At 47.0% G+C, this 17,348-nt stretch overlaps 1 protein-coding gene across 4 annotated transcripts in view; it reads left to right on the top strand.

Moving 5' to 3' along the window:
• Window positions 1-17,348, top strand: part of ARF3 (ADP-ribosylation factor 3) — a 73,923-nt gene that overhangs the window by 18,576 nt on the left and 37,999 nt on the right. For 2 of the 4 annotated variants that reach the window (XM_011936223.1, XM_011936222.1), the window contains 4 exons: window positions 5,987-6,228; window positions 7,063-7,173; window positions 7,394-7,518; window positions 8,064-10,959. In XM_011936223.1, the coding sequence (XP_011791613.1) occupies window positions 6,081-6,228; window positions 7,063-7,173; window positions 7,394-7,518; window positions 8,064-8,225 (546 nt within the window). In that variant the 5' untranslated portion in view covers window positions 5,987-6,080 and the 3' untranslated portion in view covers window positions 8,226-10,959. Of the gene's footprint in view, window positions 1-5,986; window positions 6,229-7,062; window positions 7,174-7,393; window positions 7,519-8,063; window positions 10,960-17,348 lie in introns of those variants that run through there. The other 2 variants (XM_011936224.1, XM_011936225.1) reach the window with 2 other exon arrangements.

Genomic DNA, 17,348 nt, shown 5'->3' on the forward strand with positions numbered 1-17,348 from the left:
CAAAAAATTAGCCAGGAGTGGTGGCACGTGCCTGTAGTCCCAGCTACTCAGGAGGCTGAGGCAGGAGAAGCGCTTGAACCTGAGAGGCGGAGGTTGCAGTGAGCCAAGGTCGTGCCACTGCACTCCAGCCCGGGTGACAGAGCGAGAATGTCTCAAAAAAAAAAGGTTTGATGAATGGATGAAAGCTGGTATCAGAAGCTATTTCTTAACTTTGGGAAATCTTTAAGTCTAGTATATATCATTAAGATACTAATCTAGGAGTTCTTGTGTTCTGATTTCAGTGCTCTTGAGACAAAAACTTGGAGTTTACACAGGTCATAAGCCAGCTGCACCAAGAAAACTCAGTACAGGCATACTCTGCTTTTGTTTCTTTAAATTGTATTGGTCTACTGGTTAGCTGTGCTAAAAATAGCATCTCTATTAGTGATATTTCAATTTGAAAATTATCTAAGAACAAAGCTGTTTTTACTGCACTCTGCCTGGCAGCAGAGGGTTTGGAGACCCTGGTCTTCCTTCCCCTGGACCCTGAAGAGAAGGAGGTCGTGCCAGATCAGGAGTCCCCTCAGAGGTGTCTCATAGCACATTCTTGGATCATTCACTGGAATCAGGTAGAGGGAGTATGTGTGGCCGACTGGGATGTGTGACTCTCAAAAGCACCTGGAGATTGAGGCAGGCATGTTCCTGCAACATATGTAAGGAAAGATGGCTGAGTAGCCAGTTACAGCAATAGCCTGCTTCTCCTGGGGCGATGAGGTGGGGGCAGTGAGTTGTCCTCAAGTGAGGATATCCTTAGATGAGGCTTAAATCAGCTGATGTGCTTAACTGAATTCCTACAGTGTCCCACACAGATTGTATTAGAGCACGTATTTGGATTCCTATTGTTTTTACCTGTGATAATAAAGTTTCTGACTGTAAAACAGAACCTGGAGATATCTTCTTGTTAATAGAGATGTTAGTATAGTCCATTTTTCATCTTGAGCCATTCACTTTCAGTCTTAACTGCTGATTCTTGATATCCAACAGCCAGTGGAACCCTGGCATTTTGCCCTGTCAACACAGGAGTACCATCTGTGGTGAAAGAGTAACTATAGGCTATATAATACATGGAGAAACAATTCACGGTTTGTTGGCTTTGCCATTCTGCTTCCTAGTGCTTTTCTAGGAATGTATTGTGAAAGTGAGAATAGGCTATATAGCCAAAGATTTGTATTCATGGCACAAAGCTGAAAGCTGCTACCATCTTGGTGGTAGGGCAGCGTGCTCTCTGGTATTAGCAAGGGACAGGGAAAGCCAAGACAAGAAAGCCAGCATCCCCTTTGAAATGCTCATTTAAATCAAGCTCCAGATTATACTTAAAGAAAAGTCATGGCCAGATGTGGTGGGTCATGCCTGTTATCCCAGCACTTTGGGAGGCTGAGGCAGGCGAATTGCTTGAGGCCAGGAGTTTGACACCAGCCTGGCCAACATGGCAAAACCCCGTCTCTACTAAAAATATAAAAACTAGCAAGGCGTGGTGGCACATGCCTGTAATCCCAGCTGCTCGGGAGGCTGAGGCACAAGAATCGCTTGAACTTGGGAGGCAGAGGTTGCAGTGAGCAACCTCTGCCTCTGCACTCCAGCCTGGGTGACAGAGCAAGACTCTGTCTCGAAAAAGTAATTAAATAAATGAAGAGGAAGAGTCATAACGTCCATTAGTTTCAAGGCCCTGGGCTTCGCCAGGGAGACACATGATAGCTACTGGATGTTTATTTTTTGAGACAGAGTCTCACTGTTACACAGGCTGGAGTGCAGTGGCGTGATCTCGGCTCACTGCAACTTCTGCTTCCTGGGTTCAAGTGATTTTTTTGCCTGAGCCTCTGGAGTAGCTGGGACTACAGGCATGTACCATCACGTCCAGCTAATTGTTTTTTTTTTTTTTTTTTTTTTTGAGACGGAGTCTCACTGCTGTCTGCCTGGGCTGGAGTGTGATGGCATGATCTTGGCTCACTGCAACCTCCACCTCCCTGGTTCCAGCAATTCTCCTGACTCAGCCTCCTGAGTAGCTGAGATTACAGGCGCCCTCCACTGTATTAGCCAGGATGGTCTCGATCTCCTGACCTTATGATCTGCCTACCTTGCCCTCCCAAAGTGCTGAGATTACAGGCGTGAGCCACCGCACCCGGCCAATTTTTGTGTTTTTAATAGAGACAGGGTTTCACCATGTTGGCCAGGCTGGTCTCAAACTCCTAACCTCAGGTGATACGCCCACCTCAGCCTCCCAAAGTGCTGGGATTACAGGCATGAGCCACCATGCCTGACCAGCTGTTTAGATATTTTATCAGGTATTCATCAGTCTCACTGTATATTAAATGGCAAGAGAGAATCCCACCAATTCTAGTCTTCTAGTCCTTTTATGTTATTCCCAAACCAGTCCTGGGTCAAATATATGTGGAAAATGGCTGAGAATGGACAGGATAGCTAAGCAACTCTCTGCGCATTACATAGAGATACCAAATCCTACTGGACGGAAGAAATGATATAAGGACATCCTCAGATGAAGCTTAAATCAGCCAGTGTGCTTAACTGAACTCCCACAGTGGACTTCGCACTAGAGGGAGGACAGATTCAAAATAAGTAGACATGGTCTTTGCCCATAGGGAATACACAGTTTAATGGGGGAGACAGTAAATACACAGACTTACAAAAGAAGAAAAACTCCACAAGGTAGTAAGTGCCACATTGAGTGGTTAAGATCACTCAAAGTAAGGCCTTGATGTGGCACGCCAGGAAATAGAAATAGGTGTAACACTGGGATCAGCTTTTGAACCAGGACTTCAGCATGACAGCCTAGCAAAGAAGAAGATCAAAGGACAGTGTACCTGTGTTCTGGGGCAAGGCATGTTGACTACTTTCATCTTTTTCAGCCACCACTATACTCACAGTTGGTAAGCATTTAATCAGCAATAGTTTTAGTCATAAAGGACAGCGAGATAAATGTGTGGCATAAATTTAATTCAGAATCTGGGCCAAAGCCTGATACCAAACCTTTAAAGCAAAGGGTCATCTGGAGCTGAAGGAAAGGCTCCCTGAGCAAGAGGCAGAGTAAAGACTAGGAAGACTTGAGGAAGGTTTAAATTTCATGAGGTGTTAGTAGTATAACCAAAAACCACACTACTACAAATTGCCAAGGTTGGTGAGAGCTGTTCTTAGCTGGGTAGGTCCCTCAGGGGTCCTCAGGAATCTGTCTACCTGGGTGGGTTGAGACAGAAAGAGTAGAGAGGAAGGCTAGCGGGTGGCTTGGCTGAAGTTGAACCCTAAGGTTGAGCTAGCCCTTCTTCCCGGTGTGTGAACCCTCTAGGTCAGGGGTAGGGCTCATCTGGGGAACCTACTGAGAGTGCCACGCCTGGCTCATTAGTGGCTGTCTGGGGAGGCCTTTTGAAGATGAAACACTTCATAAGCACTCATTGTTTCTGTTTTTTTGGACAAACTAGTACTTTGGTCTTCAGGGACCGTTGATCTGGCTCAGTTGCACTAGTCTGGAATTTGCTGCAAACTGAGAAGGGTGGTGGGGGAAATGTCAGAAGTTTTGTAAAAACAACCAAACTCCCACCAAACCCCCATGCTTGTAAATAGGATTCCTCCCCGTCCACCTTTCACATTCTTGGGTTTGGGCGCACTTTGTCTTGACCTGTCCCTTTGGCTGCTGTGTTTGGGGTGTGTGTGTGTCTCTGGTTCCCAGACTCTAGAGAATGCCAGCAGCTGGCATATGGTGATTGCTGAATAAGCTGCCCGCTGACACATGCCTCCTGCAGGCACAGAGAACTGGCTTGTATGGGTGATTCTGAATCCTCATTTTATTATTGTTTCAAAGATGCATTTCTGTGGCTATCCTGTGCCATAGAGAAGAGAGAAAAGAAGAAAGGAAATGAATGAGTGAATCTGATTCTGTCTGTTGGGGCAATGGCTGGGGTGAACTGATAGATATTTTGTACCTTCCTAATGATTCTTTTGGTCCTGTTCATCCTTTCAGCAGATATTTGTTGTTGTTGTTGTTATTGCAGTTGTTATTATTATTATTATTATTATTATTATTATTTTGAGATGGATTCTTGCCCTATCACCAAGGCTGGAGTGCAGTGGCGTGATCTCAGCTCACTGCAACCTCCACCTCCCGGATTCAAGTGATTCTCGTGCCTCAGCCTCCCAACTAGCTGGGACTAAACAGGAGTATGCCACCATGCCTGGCTAATATTTGTATTTTTAGTAGAGACAGGGTTTTACCATGTTGGCCAGACTGTTCTCAAACTCCTGACTTCAGGTGATCCACCTGCCTCGGCCTCCCAAAGGGCTGGGATTACAGGCGTGAGCCACCGCACTCGGCCTCAGCAGGTATTTGTTACGTGCCTACTATATACCAGGCATAGCATCCAATCTGAGTGAGCTGTCAGTAAAGTCAGTAGAGACCCTGGGGGTTAGTTCAGTTTTTCAACTACTGTGTCCTTGGCACTATTCTTGGTACTGGAGACAGAGCAGTGAACAAAACACATAAGGAGCTGATATCTTAGGTAGAATAAAACAATCAGCAAGAAATAAATATATAATGTGTCAGATGGTGATAAATGTTATGAATAAAAGTGGGATAAATGGGGTAGAGAGTGGTGTGTGTCTGTGTGTGTGTGTTATACAGGTGGTTGTGGGAGGCCTCTTTGGTAGGAGACATTGGAACAGACAGGTAACTGAAGGGGGTGAAGGAGTAATCCATGATGGCTATCTGGGTGAGAAGCATTCCAGGCAGAGGTGATAGCAAATATGAAAGCTTTGGGCCAGGCATGGTGGCTCATGCTTGTAATCCCAGTGCCCTGGGAGGCTAAGGCAGGAGGATTGCTTGAACCCAGGAGTTTGAGACCAGCCTGGGCAACATGGTAAGACCTCGCCTCTTTAAAAAAAAAAAAAAAGCTTTGAGGCAGGAAAGGAAAGTGTTGGGGAATTGGAGTGGAGTAAGCAGAGAGAGAGTAGTGATCTTGTGACAGAAGTAGGGGAGTGGAGGTCATGTAGGACCCTGTAAGCCATGGTTTGGGCCTTGGGTTTTACTGAAAAGGAGCCATGAAGCCACTAGAGGGTTTTGAACAAAGGAATCATATGACCCGAGTTTGATTTTAAAACCACTCTAGATGCTATATGGAGATTAGGCCAAAAGGCTTAGGGAAGAAGCAGAGAACCAATGAGATGACTGCCTCATTGCAGCGACCATGTGGGACAGCCCCTTCCTTGGATGGGCCACAGTGAGCCAAGGATGCACCTAGCTGAGGAGTAAAGGGGTAACCCCGCTGTACCCCACCTCTCTACTCCCAGTGCACTGTTTTTTGAACAGGGCACAACATTAGCAGTTGGCATTTTGCAGAGTGTAAAGGATCAACCTCTTTTAGGAGTGCGGCTTTCTTATTCCTCATTTATTTTGGTGTGGAAGAAAGATGGAGTTGCAGAAATATAGGACGGGAAGAGGCAGAGTCTCTTGATTAGAGGAGAGAGCATAAACCTTGGGAAACTGGCAAGCCTGAACCTTGTCAGGAGTCACAGAGAGCCACTCCTCATTCCACTCCCTCCTCTTCCACCCTTGCCGGAAGTCTCAGGGTAAGTAAGGTTAGGGGAGGGAGGGGCATTAATGATCTTGCAATGCCTTGGGGTGTAGGGTAGAACAGCAGAACTGAAGGGACTTCAGAAATCATCTAGTTCAGTCCCCCTTCCATTTACAGGTGCACATATGGAAAAGTGAAGTAACTTGCCCAGAGTCACATGGTTAGATTACTGGCAGAGCAGGGATCCTTAGTGTTTACTGCTTTGTCTCTGTTCCCAAAGACTCAGTATGTTAAGTGGGGCTTGGTATTTATAGTCCCCTCAGACTCTCGGTTTGTCATGAATGAACTCTAGCCATGACCTTGGGAAATTCTAATTACTTGGAAGTCCTGACAAGCAAATGACGGTACGATTTTACATTTCCTTTGTCTAGGATCAGGTCTTCCATACCAGGGACCAGGCCAAAACCAGACTGCCACTGCCCCCTACTTGGGCCCCACTGTCCCCAGAAAGCAGTTGCTGTGATCATGGGCAATATCTTTGGAAACCTTCTCAAGAGCCTGATTGGGAAGAAGGAGATGCGCATCCTGATGGTGGGCCTGGATGCCGCGGGAAAGACCACCATCCTATACAAGCTGAAACTGGGGGAGATCGTCACCACCATCCCTACCATTGGTAAGAGCAGAGCTTGGATGTGGGCTTTCATGCCGGCAGCTGAGGCAGGGCAGGGACCTATTCCTGGTTCCCCCACCTGGCCTCTTCTCCCCAGGCAAGTCCATACAATTTGTGGGGTTCAGAAAAGAGGGGGGTGTTGTTTAGCTTACTAGCAGGTGCTGGGGCTGCTGTTTGCCCACCTAACCTGGCTCTCCCTGATGCGGGAACTTCCATGGCCTGGCACTCAACAGTTGCCCTCAGGCATGGAGTTGGTTTTTTCTCTGTGTTTGGAAAGTAGGTGAACGGCTTTGGTGTTCCTGCCAAAGGCTTGAAATTGCTTGGGTTTAGATCTTTGGTGGCCAATCTTGGTTACAGTCTGCTGAAGGGAGGGAGAACATTTGCCATGTAGTAGGGGCTCCAGTCAGCATTCTCAGCTGGCTCTGCCTTTGGGGCTCCAGGATGCCAGCTTATTTCCCTTTCTTCACTCTGCCTCTCAGGCCCCACATCTTAGCTGAGGCTGACTCTGGTAGCCAGAGTACCAGAGTAGGGCTGAGTCATTTTGTAGGAGAGAGCACCAAAGACTCAGTGGAAAAGTCAGGAAAGTTGGCCCACATTACCCAAGCAACTGTGAACCTCTCGACTGACTTTCCTCATCCTCTTCGACTTCTCTTCGGTTTTCATTTTGGCTTTCAGGCTGCTACGTTAATGATTACCAGGTCTGAGGAAGCCTTAGCTTTTTTTCCATTGTTGGTGTCATGGCTACCACTGGGAGAAAGCAGAACCAAACTCATTGTGGTGGTGTTTGCGGGGCTAGTGTTTGAGGCCAAGTGGCCATTGCCTGTTTTTTTCCCAAAGGATTCAATGTGGAGACAGTGGAGTATAAGAACATCAGCTTCACAGTGTGGGATGTGGGTGGCCAGGACAAGATTCGGCCCCTCTGGAGACACTACTTCCAGAACACCCAAGGTATGCCTAGGCCTAGCATGGGTTGGTTGGGTGTGAGCAGAGAGTGTGGCTGTCTTTCTTGTTTATGGGTGGCCAACTGTTACCCTACTGCAGCTCCTGGGGGCAGAAGAAAGGGAGGAAAGGGAGCAAATTTTTGGAGGGTGTCAGGCAGGTGTTGTCTTTTTGTTGAGGGGAGGGGGTTACCTGTCATCTTAGTGCAGCCCATGCTCTGCCTCCCTAGGCTTGATATTTGTGGTCGACAGCAATGATCGGGAGCGAGTAAATGAGGCCCGGGAAGAGCTGATGAGAATGCTGGCGGAGGACGAGCTCCGGGATGCTGTACTCCTTGTCTTTGCAAACAAACAGGTGAGACTTCTTCCCACCCCAAAATCTGGGAGACAGCAAACTGGCTGTGGAAATTGTTGGGTCTTGGGCCTATTATATGGTAAACCCTTTTAGTATGTTCTCAATTTTAGAAGTGTGGGAAATTGAGCAGTTGGCTTCTTTATGCCCCTCTTCTTGTACCCCACCCCAGCTTTATTTAGCAACATTGCAGTCCTCACAGATTGCCTCAGTCTTTCTTTCATCTTGCCTATTATCTACTTTAGGTGAATTGGCCTCACTCCTGCTGTCAGACAGACCTGATTCTTTGGTCAGTTTGAATCACGTCTCTTGCTTCCCCACCAATCTCGTATTTGGTTTCCAATTCCTCAGTACAGTGACCGCTAGTGCCTTGGATCTTGGGTTCTAGGGTGACTAAATCCAAAGTAGCTCCTTAGGATCTTGTTCTGGGTTTCCTAAAATAAAGGAGGAGGGGAAGGTGCTGGTACACATTTCTTTGGTAGATGGGTGTTCTAGAAGCCTTTAAAAAATCCTGAGGCTTCTTTTTGTGTGTCTCCCACGTGCTCCAGGATCTGCCTAATGCTATGAATGCTGCTGAGATCACAGACAAGCTGGGCCTGCATTCCCTTCGTCACCGTAACTGGTACATTCAGGCCACCTGTGCCACCAGCGGGGACGGGCTATACGAAGGCCTGGACTGGCTGGCCAATCAGCTCAAAAACAAGAAGTGAGAGCCAGACAGCCCTAACCAAGCACCCCACCCACCCCTGACATACCTGCTGTCACCCTGCCCCAGTCCTACCCCTTCCTCTCCATTGCAAGTGTGGCCAGGGCCCTGGGTATCATGTCCGCATGCCCAGCAAGAGCCTTGCCTCCCCTGCTTCCCCTCCTTTTTCCTGTCCACCTATATGACCAATCCCTAATTGCTGTCCTGATGATGAGTCATTCCAATTTACTGGATTTTAAACAAAAACAAAGTTGTTACGGTTTCATGGGGTGGCCCCTCTCTCTCACCCTCTGGGTTTTGGGAGGTCGATTGGGGTATTCTCTTTGTTTGGCAGTGGTTGCTGTCCTCTTGGCATCTGAGTCCTTTCCCTGTCCCCACAAGCCCTTCTGCTCCCTGTTTGTCTTTCCTTCGCCACCCTCTCCCTGTTCTACATGGAAATTGCACGGGCCTCTCTGTGTTTGCGTGCATGTGTGCACCTGTATATACATGTATAGAGAGATATATTTGTGGGGGCCGGGGGGAGCGGGGAGGGGGTGGAGTTAAGCTCAGGGCTTGCAGCCAGGACACTGCCCACTGGAGCCTGTCATCTGCCCCTTTCGTATTGGTGAGATTAAGGGAAGAAGGTGGGAGGGCATTAGTCAGGCCGGACTACCCCAGTCTTTGACTGATTACCCACCAGAGAGGTTTTTCTGGATGATAGGACAGATGATGGATTCTCCACCACCATTTTCCTTATACTCCTCTCTCCACCCTTAGGACTGGAGGGTGGCATTTATCTCTAGATGACTGTTCCCAAGGAGATGCCACTGTGCTCTGCCTTATTGTTGGGAAGGAGAGAGGAACCCACTCACTCTTATCAGCTTAGAGTGTTCAACTGATCCTTCCCCACCATCCTCAGATCTGTTCCTCTGGAGCTTGACTAGGGGGTGGGGATGGCAAGTCTGTGGTGTGTGTTAGGGACCCAGGGCATTGGGGGAAGGGAGGCGAAGGCCTCAGGCTTTCCATCTTCATTCTCTTTTGTTATTAGGAGGTGAGGCATGGATCAGTCCCATTACTGCCTTCCAGTGCCCCACCACCCTTCGATCTTGGGTGCTGGATGGTTCATCTGTCCTTGGTCAGTTTTCTCACCCTAGTACTCCTGTTGGCCTGACCAGGGCTACTGGGTGTTCTAATGAGGAGCTGGGAAGTGAGGTGACATAGCTGACCTTAGTATCAACCCCACTTTTCTCCAGTTCTTGTTTTCTAGTCCAGGATGTGCTAAAGGATGAAGATTTTCTATTGTTTCCAGGCCCTCAGACCATCCTTGCTGTCCCTTTACCCTCCATGCCCCTGCCCTCCTCACCCACTTCTCATAAATGGATCTGGGGGTTAGAGTGGAGGAAATAAAATCCTGAAGTGGTTGTCAGTGCTTGTGGGATGCAGTGGTCTTCAGGGTTCTCGCCGCATTATTATGTAGTTGTTCAGAAGTTGCTGCTACTGCATCTCTCTGTCTGCAGGGGTCACTTGTCCCTGAGGTCCTGGCCTGGGTCCTGACTTTTGTAGTTTCTGTGAAGACATGGCTGTCCTGTGGGCTTCTGTGTGTGCTGGCTGCGCCCTGAGCTCCCAGACAGCTGTCCATAACCTTTCTGTGAAGGTCAGGGCCCAGGGCCCCCCACAGCATAGCTGAGAGATCCCTTCCCAGTAGGGCTGTCCCAAGCCCCACTCCATGAGGCCAGGTTTCCTGCCTACTTTTATCGATAGCAGGTGGATCAATACTAGTAACCCCATCCAAGACTGAACTGTGAAAGAGAGGTTCCAGGGGTATCTCCCTCAGTGCCAGTTACTTAGTGATGTGCTACCCACGATGCAGCAGGTGTGTGCAGGTATCTTGCTCTCTAGGCCTGTGTGCGTGTGTGTGTGTGTGTGTGTATGGGCGTGGGTGTGGGTGTGTTTGTGTGTGGTGTTTGTGTGGGGGGGTGTTGGAGATTTTATTTCATTTAAAAATGTATTCATTACCCTGGACCCACAGATGCTTCCCTCCATACTTTTTATTTGCTCTATTTCCTCAGATTTATTTTGTCCTGCCCCATTGCCTCTCCTTCCCTGAACTCTTTCCTTTTCAATCTCAACTCCTTCACTGCTGTTGCTTGTTTGCCCTTTTCCATGTATTTTTTCCTACTTAGGATTTTCCACTCTATCTTTGTGGTTCATGAGGACTTTGCCTCTTCTCCTGCCTCATTCCCTGACTTTCTCTAGTTAGATGCCAGTCCTAAATAGGTTTTCCTCACTTCAGGCCTCACCCCTCACCTTGTTTTTGGGGGGCTCCAGGGACCAATCTGGGGCTGAAAATGTTAGGAGGTTGACTTGGTGCTGCCCCCGATCTGTCCAGCAGGGAGCAGTAAGTGATCTTGGTAGTATCCCTGGCTACTAAACCCTTGGCAGGGGTGGTCCTTTCTACATTCCCATTCACTTAACAGCTCTTTTGGGATTGGGTGTTTCATTCCATTTCTTCCCACTCCCTCTCCTCTCCTCTGGTAGGTTTAATTTTATGCTTTCCCTGATTCCAGCTTCCTGAGGACTCCCCGCTCCCCCCACCCCAAAGTTTGTCTGTGGTGGTGTTATAGTGGTAACTGCAGTTCCTTCTCTGGAATGTAGACTGTATATGTTTAATAACTCACCTTCTCTATCCTTGCTCAAAATGTGGGATAACACGATGACTGTGACCCTGGTTGGAAATTAAACTTGTTTTATGCAGCTTTGGAGCAGACCTTCATCTTTGCTGTGCAGCAGCCGTGGGACAGTGGTTTCATGTGAGGGGAGTCCTTTTTCTGGTTCCTCTCTCCATAGTGCTCCTTCTTTCAGCAAAGGGGTAAAAGGCACACTTGATTGATAGAGAGTAAGGTTATGGAGGAACTTGGTCCCACTCCACACTGGTTATTTCTTCCCATCATAACCCGCAGGGGGAGCCCAAATGAATTGGGCACCAGAGTGTGAGGGCTTTGTGACTTTCCTCCTCTAGTTCTAAGGTTTAAACCTGAAATCAGCCACATTTCTCACCTGTTGGTAGACTGTAGGGACTTCACTGGCTGAAGGGCCCTGAACTTGGAGGGCCCCATGTACCTCTATCTCAGATCTCAGCCTTGCACATGAGGTGCTTCTAGTTTGAACAGAGTCCCCTCACTAGTCTAGTTCTGGACTTTGGCAGTGAATAAACATGAAGGATAAATGTCTGGGCAGTGTAATGACCTTGATCCTTCTTATAACTAATGGCCCTGCATCAGCTCTACTTTAGGCGTGTGGTTTTTCATTGTCAGGATGCCAAGCTCATCCAGAGATCCCACAAATGTCTTGAGGAATAGACCTTTTCCATAAAGCCTCCATCCTCCGTCACACTCCTACCACTATTCTGTTCCTCCCCTGCTACCAGTGTCTGGCTCCAGGCAAAGAAAGGGATGGTGCTACCTTTAGGGTGAGTGAGGTCTGGGTGAGCCAGGCAAGCCTTCCCCAGTCTTAATATTTTCTTAAGCTTTGAGGACAGAGGTCTTCCCAGCCTGCTGTTGTGGGAAAGGGATAGGATTTAGGCATATAACAAGTTTGAGAGCCCCAAGTACCAGTGTGAAGCATATAATTTGTATTCAGTTACTTCCCTGCTGCCTCCCCTGCCAATTTTCCTTTTTCAGCGCTTCTGTTATTAATAGGCCATCACCCTCAAGGACCAGTGCTTCCACCCATATATAACTCTCAGACTACCCCAACCAGACATGTATTATCAATCCCAATGACTTTGAACATTACCCACCCACTCCTCAAGATAAGATGACACTTTCTTCCTTCCAGGCTTCTCCAAAGTTCTGCTTGGTGACAGGCTGCTGATAAGAGTATCTTTCCCAAGTGTTTTCTTTCTTTCTTTTTTTTTTTTTTGAGACGGAGTTTCGCTTTTGTTGCCCAGACTGGAGGGCAGTGGCACAATCTCAGCTCACCACAACCTCTGCCTCCCGGGTTCAAGCCATTCTCCTGCTTCAGCCTTGAGCAGGTGGGATTACAGGCATGTGCCACCACACCTGGCTAATTTTGTGTTGTATTTTTAATAGAGATGGGTTTCTCCATGTTAGTGAGACTGGTGTTGAACTCCCGACCTCAGGTGATCTGCCAGCCTCAGCCTCCCAAAGTGCTAGAATTAGAGATGTGAGCCACCACACCCGGCCAGGTGTTTTATTTCTATATTAGCAAATAGATATCTTTCAGAGCTACAATCTCTCATAATAATAATGGAGAGAACTTTAGCTGAATGGTGGGCCAGTGGGGGGGGTCTTTGGACCCCTGAACAACTTGGAGAAGAGGATGACCTATTCCCTTTTGTCCCTTAGTACTCAATTTAGAATGCTAGGAAGTTGAGGGGAGCCCTCTTGTGGCAGTTGCTGAAACCTTCCTGTTATTTTGAGGGGACGTCGGATGAAGGGGAGACTGAACCTGGGAGGTAAATGCTTAGCACCCAGCTCTTAGGACAAACAGCAACCCCATCTTCCAGAACATGCATAGCATCAGTCATGGACTGGCAGAAGACTTGGACCCAGGGTCCACTTCAGGATAATTTGGGCAAGGGAGCTTCCCAAATGAGCCTGTAGAGAGCCAGTGGAAGGGCTTAGGTTGGCTAAGGTGGGATGGAGGGCAAAACCCTCCCCTTCATTCCAGAGTATAGGGGCAGTGGTAGAGAATAAATGTATGTGTAGGTTTCTCAGTCTTAAGGTATAAGGTCTGAAGGCTCTGGGAATTCACTGCACACGCCACTTGCAGTTCAAGTGCCTAGGTTATTACAGCAGGAAGTTGACAAGTGTGTATTTAGTATATTTGATGTTTTTAGGCATCTGCTAAAAGTAGGCATCTGCTAAAAGTAGGTCAAACCACTGAACTCAGGGAGGAGTCTGGGGATCCATTTCTGGGATGCTGTGAAATCCTTTTGGGATATCTGTAGTGTACCACATTGGGTAGTGAGAGTTGGGGGACACCTCTTCCATTGCTGCTGCTTAGTGTAGGGAGTAGTGTCTTTGGGCAACAGTCATATTATTAAGAAAAGCTTTTTTTTTTTTTTGAGACACAGTCTCTGTCACCCAGGCCGGAATGCAGTGGCATGATCTCGGCTCACAGCAACCTCTGCCTCCCAGGTTGAAGTGATTCTTGTGCCTCAGCCTTTCCCGAGTTGCTGGGATTATGAGTGCACACCATAACTCCCTGCTAATTTTTTTTTTTTTGAGATGGCGTTTCACTCTTGCCCAAGCTGGAGTGCAATGGCGTGATCTCAGCTCACCACACCTCTACCTCTCAGTTTCAAGCAATTTTCCTGCCTCAGCCTCTGAGTAGCTGGGACTACAGGTATGTGCCACCATGCCCAGCTGATTTTTGCATTTTTAGTAGAGATGGGGTTTCACCATGTTGGCCAGGCTGGTCTTGAACTTGTGACCTCAAGTGATTCGCCCACCTTGGCCTCCCAAAGTGCTGGGATTACAGGCGTGAGCCACTGTGCCTGACAGAAAAGCTTCTTTTCCAGTTCTGAAGAGTGTGAAGGTAGGACAACTAGAATCCAGTTCTCTCACTTTCCAACTCAGTAGCTAGAGAGAGAAGAGTGTCATGCTGGTCACTGGGGAGTGATAGGATCCGGATGCCTGGCTTTAGGTTATAGACAGGAGATGGAGAATCTGTTCTTGTCTTTGCCAAATCTTGCATTGATGGGATGATACCTCCTTGGTTAGAATAGCCATAGGGGAAGAGTGGAGGAAGGAAGTAACTGCTTCATTCTTGGATGAATGTGTGCATAAACATACCTGAAAGAAAACATCTAGTCAGCTGGGGTTATGCATACCCTTGAAAATACAACACCAGGCCAGGCACGGTGGCTCACTTCTATAATCTCAGCACTTTGGGAGGCTGATGTGGGAGGATAGCTTGAGCCCAGGAGTTTGAGATCAACCTGGGCAACAAGGTGAGGCCCCATCTCTATAAGAAAAAAAGATATATATAATATATGTAATTATATGTTTATATGATATATATGTACAATTATATGCATATATATATATATATTTTACTTTTATTTAAAAATATAGAGATGGGGTTTCACTGTGTTGCCCAGGCTGGTTTCAAACCCCTGAGCTCAAGCAGTCCTCCCACCCCAGCCTCCCAAAGTGCTGGAATTACAGGCGTGAGCCATTGTGCCCAGCCAAAAAAAATGTGTTTTTAATTAGTTGGGCATGGTGGCACGTGCCTGTGGTCCCAGCTACTCAGGAGGCCAAAGCAGGAGGATTGCTTGAGCGTGAGAGGTTGAGGCTGCAGTGAGCCATGTTTGCGCCACCGCACTGGTGACACAGCAAGACCCTGTCTCAAAAATCAAATTTTAAACCCAGATTTGTATATGTCAACTCAGGCTTTTACTTTATTAACAACCTGTTATAAATAAATACTTAAGAACATTTAAAGAGCAGTGTTCTGCTTACTCTTTGGCACATAATAGGCATGCAACCTTGATGAACAAATGGATGAATTAATAAACACCATTGTCTTTAATCAAGCTGGGCATGGTGGGTGCCCCATGAGTCTTGGAAGCTGGGGTACTGTGGTAGGGTTTCTTCTACACACTGACAGACACCTTTGAGGGTGGAGGCTTTTCTAGGAATGGTTCTGTGATTAAGTTGTATCTCCAGCCAGGGGTGGGTCAACTCTCCTACCTTTCCAGGAATCATCTCACCTTTCTCTGTTGTTTGGATTTCTTCTAACCTAATCCAAGGAAAAAACTCCTTCTCTGGTCCCTCCAGGGTGCAGATGGGCTTGTGCTGCCTGTGGATGGATATTGTCTTTAATAGTTTTGCCCTTTCCATTTTTACTACCACGCTCTCCTACTCTACTCCTCTTCCCCTTCAGGTTCCTCTTCCCCTTCAGAACAGAGCCTCAGACCTGGATAAGACAATAGCCTTCCACCTTCACGACACTGTTCGAGTCTGCTGATACATCAGTGCAGTATGCTGTGTCATCCTTTTGCTTAGAAACTTCCAATGTGTTCCCATTGCCTTAGTCTGACATTCAAGGTTCTTTATAACTAGCCCTTAATTCCCTCTCCAACCATCTGTCTCTAGTCTCTGGCCAAATCCCTTACTTTAGACAAATCGGTCCATTAATTTTTCCCAAACATCTGGCCCTCTGCCTTTACCTCCTTTCTCACTTGTTTAAAAATCCCACTCCAAGATCTAGCTCGTTTCACCTCCTCCACAAAGCTACCTGTGCCCTCTGCAACCACAAGGACTTTTATAGTTTTTCCCCACGTTGGCTCCTTTAGCTCTGTTAGCACAACTCATTTAACACCTCCCACTCATTCCCCTGTATCACTATATATCTTGTTTATCCATGTAATATTTAATATTAAAAATAATTTTCATAACCTGAGAAGTAACATCTGAGCAGGAAAAAAATTATTTTTATAACCAAAGTAATTTTTATTGTAAAAGATCCAAACAATACAAAAATATACAGAGCAACATGTGGGACATTCCCCTCTACTCTTCTCTCATGCCCAGACGTAACCATCCTCAGCTATTTGATGTGCATCCTTCTAGTTCCTTTTCTTTTTTTTTTTTTTTTGAGACGGAGTCTCGCTCTGTCACCCAGGCTGGAGTGCAGTGGTCGGATCTCAGCTCACTGCAAGCTCCGCCTCCTGGATTTATGCCATTCTCCTGCCTCAGCCTCCCGAGTAGCTGGGACTACAGGCGCCCACCACCTCGCCTGGCTAGTTTTTTTGTATTTTTTTTTAGTAGAGACGGGGTTTCACCGGGTTAGCCAGTATGGTCTCGATCTCCTGACCTCGTGATCTGCCCGTCTCAGCCTCCCAAAGTGCTGGGATTACAGGCTTGAGCCACCGCGCCCGGCCTCTAGTTCCTTTTCTAAATGTATGTGCTGATACATGTTTGTGGAGGGGTTAAAATATAAATGGGCTCATATCACATCTGTTATTCTGCTACTTGCTTTTTTACTTAGGGTATATATACATTTGTCTTAGATATTTTCTATATTAGTATAATTAGATCTTCTAATGCCTTCTCAGTATTTCATAGTATAATTTCTTCAAAATAAAACATACTGTCTAGAATCTATTATTTGGAGGGTATCGTGTAGCCCTCCAAATAATAGGTTACAATCATGCTTAGCTCCAGGCATGATTGTAACCTTGACCTTGCCATCAGTTAGCTGGCTCTGGGGCATACACAAATAACTGCAACAAAAGGAAAAATATAATAATATCCACAAGTGTATGCCTGGAGCTCCTAGCTAAGAGAATCGGGACTTCACAGAGGAAATGATATTCGAGCTTAGCCTGGAGGGAGCTTGACAGGTAAAAGAAGTGTATGTGTGCAGGCACAGAGATGGAAACAGAAAGATGTAAGTTTGTCTGATGCCAGACCACAGTCCTTGAGCAGAAAGGGAATTTGGCTCAATTCACAAACATTTACTGAGCATTTATGTGTCAGACATTATACTAGCAATGAAGATTTAGAAATGAGAAACATGAGGTTCCTGTCTCTAAAAGGGATTCAGTTTAATGGAATAAAAGCGAAGTTTGGAAATGCAGATTAGGGCCGGATGACAAGCTTTCAGTTGTCATGTCAAGGAGTTGGAATTTTATTCACGTGGGCAATGTGAAGCCATGGTAGGCTTTTTAGTGAGCAGATGATGGGACTGAAACTGTAGAAAGCAGCAGTGTACACAATGGTCCAAAGTAGGGAGAGGCTAGGGATGAGGGGCTTATTTTTTGAAACAAGGTCTCTGTAACCTAGACTGGAGTGCAGTGGTGTGATCATGGCTTACTGCAGCCTCGATCTCCTGGGCGCAAGTGATCCTCCCACCTTAGCCTCCTGAGTAGCTAAGACCACGGGAGCACACCACCATACCTAGCTAATTGTTAAATTATTTGTAGAGATAGGGTCTTGCCATGTTGCCCAGGCTGGTCTTGAGCTCCTGGCCTCAAGCAGTCCTCCTGCCTCAGCCTCCCAAAAGTGTTGGGATTACAGGTATGAGCCACCATGCCAAGACTTTTCTTTTTTTTTCTTTCTTTTTTTTTTTGAGGCGGAGTCTTGCTCTGTCGCCCGGACTGGAGTGCAGTGGCTGG

The sequence above is a fragment of the Colobus angolensis genome, unplaced genomic scaffold, assembly GCF_000951035.1.
Source record: "Colobus angolensis palliatus isolate OR3802 unplaced genomic scaffold, Cang.pa_1.0 Scaffold151, whole genome shotgun sequence".
Taxonomy (NCBI): domain Eukaryota; kingdom Metazoa; phylum Chordata; class Mammalia; order Primates; family Cercopithecidae; genus Colobus; species Colobus angolensis.